The 6,998-nt window shown below is 46.6% G+C and overlaps 1 protein-coding gene across 2 annotated transcripts in view; it reads left to right on the top strand.

Annotated features, from left to right (window-relative positions):
• Window positions 1-4,916: 4,916 nt before the first annotated feature.
• MAST2 (microtubule associated serine/threonine kinase 2) overlaps window positions 4,917-6,998 on the top strand; it is a 186,746-nt gene continuing 184,664 nt past the window's right edge. For both annotated transcript variants that reach the window (XM_083867704.1, XM_083867703.1), the window contains exon 1: window positions 4,917-5,243. In XM_083867704.1, the coding sequence (XP_083723830.1) occupies window positions 5,073-5,243 (171 nt within the window). In that variant the 5' untranslated portion in view covers window positions 4,917-5,072. The remainder of the gene's footprint in view (window positions 5,244-6,998) is intronic.

The following is a 6,998-nucleotide window of genomic DNA, read 5'->3' as shown; positions in this document are numbered from 1 at the left end:
CCTTCTTAAATCTCATCTTTGTCTCAGTGCCAAGGAGAGGGTGACAACAGTTAGGATCTGAATCTACTCCTGCTGGCCAATCTGTCCCCCTTCCTAATGTGCTTCTCTTTTTGGGTCTTTCAGAAATACACACAAATAAACATATTTTTGTGCATATGTAATTTGTCCTCTGTTCACACACAGGGGTAGCAGCCCTACTGTGGCAATTGCTGTACAGTCAAGCCCAAGCTGACAGAGAGCAGCACATTCACTGGTCTCTTCCTCTATTAAAACTCTAATGTGTTTGATGAGCTTTTGTTGCTGAGAAGTGCTGATAACTTAGCTATTGCACTAAGCTCTCCTGATACTTGACAGCCATAATTTTTAACTTCTACTACATATTTTCATATTTCTATCTTCTACTTTCTTATCAGATGTAAATATGATACCTAAAACAAGGTTAGAGCAGTGCAAAGCTGTCACTTTGACATACTGCATCACTGCAAACAAGGATACATGTCCTTCCTGGAATATGAAGAAGGAAAATAACTATTGGAAAGCAAATCATATCCAGTTATGACTGGTATTTTGTTATATCTAGATCTAGTAATTGCCATCCAAATATTTGCTGCTTTACTTCATTAGTCTGTCCCTAAAACAGACTAACAGTGGTAGTTTCCAGAGAAGATGCACTGGAATAATATATGGTATAATATACTTTAACAGAAAAACCTGCTAGTAAGAAAGTTCTTCCTAATCCTCCTTAATTCAATGTTTGGTTTGTGCCTTGAAGCATGACTGTTGCAACCCTCCTGTAAAAAGGCCTTATGTAACTATGAGTATTTTTATTAATTACACAAATGTCTAAAATGGACCTTCTTGATCCTGAGATGAGTTCAGCTGGTCAGAGCATGGTGCTGATAACACCAAGGTTGTGGGTTAAATCCCCATGTGGTCCATTCACTTAGGAGCTGGACTTGATCCTTGTGGGTCCCTTCCAACTCAGAATATTCTGTGAGTCTCAAACAGCAGACCTTGCTAGATCCAGATCATAAGAAATTTTGCCTAGATTGTATCATGGTCTGAGACTTACTAATTCTCCACCGTTCTTTTGGAAAATCCTTTGTTTCTTATCATTTCTCTGGAGCTTGGGGGTGCTGGTGGGGAGCTGTACTCTGTGGCTGCACTTCTGTGCTGTGCAGGCAGCATGCATCACCAGCCTGGCAGGGCTGGGATAGGGATCTTTTGTTGAACAAAAGGATGTTTCGTTCTATAAAGACTAATGAGACAGTCTCAGTCAAAGCTTTGCCCAGGACATCTTGCTGGCTCCGTGGGACTTTGTTACCTGTATTTATTATTTTGCTTGTAACTGCTATTCTCTAGTTGTATCATGCTGGTGTTTTTTTTTTTTTTTTTTTTTGGTGTGAATCTTGAAGAAAGAATGCTGTCACATGTATGGAGTTGAAGAAACAGGCAGGAGTCACGGTGATGACATGCAGCCTGTTAATTACTTGTCATTACTGACATTCTGTGCAGGTACAGCACCACATGCCGCAGTCCCGTGCCTCCCTCCTGCCAGACTGCACATTGCCAATTGCCAGGCATTAGTATTCCAGTGTAAAGCCCAGAACTTGTCTGTGAATACCATTAGAGCTGGGTCACTAACAGAAGGTGCGTGACAGATTCACATGCAGAACAACCAAAGCCATTTCCTCCGTCTCGTTCAGAGCGCAAATACTGCGAGGGAAGGCTGTGTGTACAGTGTGAGAGGAATGACAAATGACAGGATGCAGTGATAGACTTGTTTGGTGGCATTAGTGATGCAGTTCTGCCTTGGAAACAGTGGAAGCAGGTGATCAGCTGGGCTATGTGTGGCACTGATTTTGCCAAATGGTCAAATTTAATAGGGATTCAAATGATTAAGTATTTCATTTTGAAGAGGAAATTCTCTTGCTCAGCAGAACGACTTCTACTATTTAGCATTTTCTATTCTGTTTGGAATAAAGAGGTTTTAACCTCACAGCCTCAGTCTGCTCATCTCTCTTCCAGCTCCAGGAATTATTGCTGTAGCTGTGTGCTAAGCAGTCATAAAAATGTTGCAGAGGAATTTGTCATTCCAGAAAGCATGGAGTGAGTCTGAATAGACTGTGTTCTGCCTTACCAAAGTCCGTTTAAACCAGCTAGAGAAGAATGGAAGGGAACTTTTCCTGACAGTATCATTTCAGCTACCTCCTGAATCAGAAGAACATGCTGAGATCTTTTTTATATGGAAAAAACCAAGGTGAAAGCCAAGGAAAGGAAGTATCTGGAACAGCAAAGAGAAACTGCATTATCTGAGTATCAGAACACGAGCTACACAGACTCTGTGGTGCCCTGCTCTGTGTTAGTCAGTGTAGATAACCTAAGAATCATCCCCTTTATAAGCCTTTATTAATAACTCTTTTTTTGATGTGACAGAAGATTTCTGGAGACAAACATCATGAGCATAGATGTGGCACCACATTACGTTCTGCCTCATTCATCTGTACCCCTTTTCCCTGCCAAGCCTCTCATGATTTGTTCACTTTTATTTAAAGCTGGAAAAAAAATAAAAGTTCAGAAAACTAGCTCATATGGAAAAGAAAAATCAGGTCATTCAGACTGGTCTGCAGATTCAGGTCATATTCAGTGACATGTTTAAATGGAAAAAAATCTGGGAGAATCAGTAAAATGAGGAGTATTTTTCCTATTCTGTTAACATGAAACCTTGCTGTTCTTTTGTTTCAAAAATACTGGAAAGACATTTTGAGTCCAAAATACTAAATGGGAATTAAACAGAGAAGGAAATGAGCCAGAAGCAAGCCAAACACAATCTCTTCACAAATAAAATGTCTTATTAACTCCAAAATGGCTTTTTGATTTGGAGAGATGAAAGATATTTTTTATTTTTAATTCAAAACACAGAACCAGAAGGCAATTATTTGCAATTCCGTCTAAAACGAACAACTGAAGATTTGTTTCTAACAAGTTTATTTGTTTAATATGTTAGACAGGTAATGTTATCCACATCCCCATCGTGACTTTTCTTCCTGTGTGCATGAATTCCTTTCTGGCACATGAAGTGAACAGGTGTGAGCCAGAGCAAGGTGTCCCACAGGCCATAACCAACAAATAACTAATTGGCATCTATGCTGCAACAGGGCAAAGATCCAGCCAAATTATGATGAGGCACTGTGCCATCCTAATAGACTCACATTAACAAGGATGCCAAGATTCCATACATTTGCATTATTTACTTTTATTTAGAGCAGGATTCCCAGCTGGGAAGTTCCACATGGTTGTCCTTCCAGATCATATATAATTATGATGGAAAAAGACCTCTGACTAATCCAGCATCCTGAAATAGTTTTCAGCAAGCATTTAAACATTAATAATTACTTGCAAATGCTCCTATTTTTCTACCTCAATAAATTGTTGGGAAGTGTATTTTTATTGTCTTTGTACAAAATAATAAAAAATTTATACAATTAGATTTCCTGGTTGAAGATACATGAGCCTTTTCAGCTTGGTAAAATGGAAAAATGAGTTACATCTCTGCAGCAGCAGCAAGATTCCCGACTATGTAATAGCAAAGAAAAAACCCCAAAACTTTGAAGTTGCTTTTGTGAAAAATGAATGTAGAAACTGGTAATTTAAACCCTCAAGAAATAATTTGCAAAGACAAAAGTGCCGAGAGGGTGTGAATTACTGAGATGAAACACAAGATGATGATATTCTCTTATTACTCCTTTAGGTAATGAATCTCTGAAAGTTTGTCTTGTCTACTAAGAAGATGGTGAACTACATCTTAATCTACACCCTAAGAAGTGGAGGGCCACAGCTGGTGAACATTGTCCTGCAGCTTGGAGTTCCTGTGGAAGGATGTGGGGTGCCCAGAGGTTCTCCATTCACCCGGCACTGGCGACTTGTATCTCACTATGTCCAGCTGGAGGAACTCTGGGGCATTTTTCCAGTGTGACTGTCTCACGTGTTAAAACCACTGGGAAAGTCCTGCACTCACCCAAGATTTTCAGGGACAATTAAGAATTTGCTGACAGGGAAGCAGGATTCTGCTGGACACCTGAGCTGATCTCGGATCACAGTGATAGGGACAGGATGACGCACAGAAAGTTCTACCTGAGTACGAGGAAGAACTTTTATTCTGTGGGTGACCACACACTTGTACAGATTGCCCAGAGAGATTGTGGAGTCGCCCTCCCTGGCGACGTTCCAGAGCGGTCCGGATGCCATCGTGCTCCTCGTGCTGTGGGGGTATCCTGCTGGAGCAGGGAGGTTGGAGCAGATGAGCCACTGTGTAGGTCCGTCCAGCCTGACTCATCCTGTGATTCACAGAATGGCAGAACTGTAGAATCACAGAATCGCAGAGTCACGGCACGGTTCAGGCTGGAAGGGAGCACAGTGGCTCATCTGCTCCAACCTCCCTGCTCAGGCACGGTCCCCTCAGAGCACCAGGCACAGGATGGCATCAGGACGGCTCTGGAACGTCGCCAGCGAGGGCGACTGATTCTGTGGGACACGGACGCTGCCCTCACGCCCGCGGGACACTCCCGCAAGGCGCATCCTGCTCTCACACTGCCCAGCCCCTTCCCGTGAGGCAGCCCGGGCACGGACACAGATGCTGTCCTGCCCGGGCACGGACACAGATGCTGTCCTGCCCGGGCACGGACACAGCCTGTCCCGCCCTGCACGGCCACCTCTGCCCGGGACAGCGGCACCTGGACCGGCCGCGGCCTCTCCCCCGCCCTCCCGTCCCCGCCCGCCCTCAGCGCCTCAGGGAGATCTCGCTCCTCCTCCCGGCCGCGAGCGCGCAGTTCTCGCGATAGCGGGCGGCGGGCGGCGCGCGGGGCGGGGGGGGGCGGCGCCGCGCTCGCTGACAGGCGGCGGGAGCGGGAGCGCGCGGCATGTCCGCGCCCGCGCGCCCCGCGCGCAGGTGCCCGCGGCCGCCCCGCCGCCCCGGCGCTCCGTGACCGCCGCCCGCCCCGCCCGCCATGGGGCCCCGGCCGTGCCGCCGCCGCTGAGCTGGAGGAGGAGGACCAGGAGGAGAAGCCGCCGCGATGAGGAAGGGCCGCTCTCGGGGGGACAAAGCGGCGCCGCCGCCGCCGCCGGCGCGGAGAGAGCCCGGCCGGGCGGTGTCCGGCAGCGCGGCAGAGCGCAGAGCCGCCCTGCTGGGGGGCGGCGGCAGGAAGGAGCCGGAGGACGGCCGGGCCGCGGGGGCGGCGGAGCGGGTAAAGCCGGGGCGGGGGTCGCCGTTGTTATGGAGACGCGCCCGCGTGGCGGGGCCGGGACCGCGGGGCTCGGGGGGAATGAGCGGCCGGGGATGAGCGCGGCGGGAACGGCGGCAGCTCCGAGCATCCCGGCGCGCTGCCCGCGCTCCCGCCCGCAGGTAGATGCCCCCAGAGTAGGGAGGGGAGGGGAGGGGGGCAGCGGTGGCGTGGCCGTGCCGGTGCTCACGGCGGGAGGGAGTGACTGAGTGAGCGGTGCGGGAGCCGCGGTGCCGGGTCTGCCCGTGCCGGGAGGGCGAGGGAGGATGCGGTGAAATCGGGTGTGTGCCCGGTGCTGCTGCTGTTAGAATCACACAGTGCATCTTTCTAGTAACCCTCCCTAGGTCACTCCTAATCGCGGTGATAGTTAGGATGCGTTTTCCAGCATTTTTAATGTCTTGATTCCAGAAGTGGTTTATTTAGGAAACGTACCGTACCTTTGCAGAGACTTGGAAATGCACAGGCTTGTTACATGTGAGAGTGTGTAACTTCGGTATGTCCACTTTTATGTCTTTCATACCCAGAAAAATAGGATCTACTGACTGGTGCTTAGGATTGCAAGGATGAGAGACCAAAGAGATCCTAAACCAAAGTTTAGGATCATCAACACTTTCGTTTGGTAGTCCTAGTTTTACGACAGAGAAAAATGGGAGATACACTTTGCAGTTGAAAAATGTAGGTGACAACTAATGCTCTTTTTTTGTTTATTTGAAGAGAAGGAGAAGGCATCACAAGTGTGAAGACTCCCAGGATGCAGTGATTCATTGCTCTGTTTTGCCAGTTTTTTGAGCAAAGAGAAAACCTAGATTCTTTGTGAAAAAGGTGTTTTAAGTTTACGTCATTGTTGCAGCTGCACAGGTTTATGCCATTTTAAAAATAATTTCTTAGATATTTTTTCCTGGAAAAGCTGTGTTACATTGCCTTCAGTTATAGGAGCCTTGGGTTTTGGCTTTGACTAGTGGGTATCTCTTGAACACAGATTTATCAGACTGGGCCCTTGAAGAGGAGACCCCTATTATTTTATTTTCTTGTGCTTTGTTAATCCAGGTGGTTAAGAGGGGCTGCTGCTTTTGATGTTTATTCTTTCCTGAAATGACTAAGGAATATTACAATCTTTATTCAGGGGAAAAAAATCGAAAATCAGAGGAGGTCACCTGGTATCTTCCCAGCTATCTGTGAAATGGACAGATTTGTAGAGCAACCAAATACAGCAGCAAGGTGTTTGTTGTTCTGTTTTGAGGTATTATTTATGATATTGACATGGAAATTGAAGGAACACTTGGTAGTGTGAATGAAACTTACAAATCGTGTGCACAGAACATGCTGTGTATTGAATAATGAACTGAACACTTGGGCAGTTTCACTGAAACAACCTCAATGCTGCAAATCAGGGAAGGCTGCAAATTCAGAAGTGTCAGTTTTTGAGATGCACAAGGCTTTTTAATGGGAAATATTGCTAATTTGTGTTTAACTTGGGTGCTCTAGGACCTGATGTGACTGGTAAGAACAGATCTTTGTGTGCTGACAGGTATTCGGTGTGATGGAGGAGGAGTTTTTCAGCTAAAGTTAAGAAACCTTCTACTCAACTGTGTGTGAGATGCTCCCCAGACTTCTAAGGAGATCTTCTCATCCCCTCTCCCCTTTTGTCTTTCATTTAAGGTTTTGTAAGTGTGGTAAACAACTGCAAATAAATGAGTGTGTTGGACAAATGTGACAAAC

This window comes from Zosterops lateralis (genome assembly GCF_965231275.1).
Source record: "Zosterops lateralis genome assembly, chromosome: 9".
In the NCBI taxonomy this organism is placed as follows: Eukaryota; Metazoa; Chordata; class Aves; order Passeriformes; family Zosteropidae; genus Zosterops; species Zosterops lateralis.
Note: the sequence above shows the minus strand (reverse complement) of the source record. Positions and strands in the feature narration are given on the sequence as shown.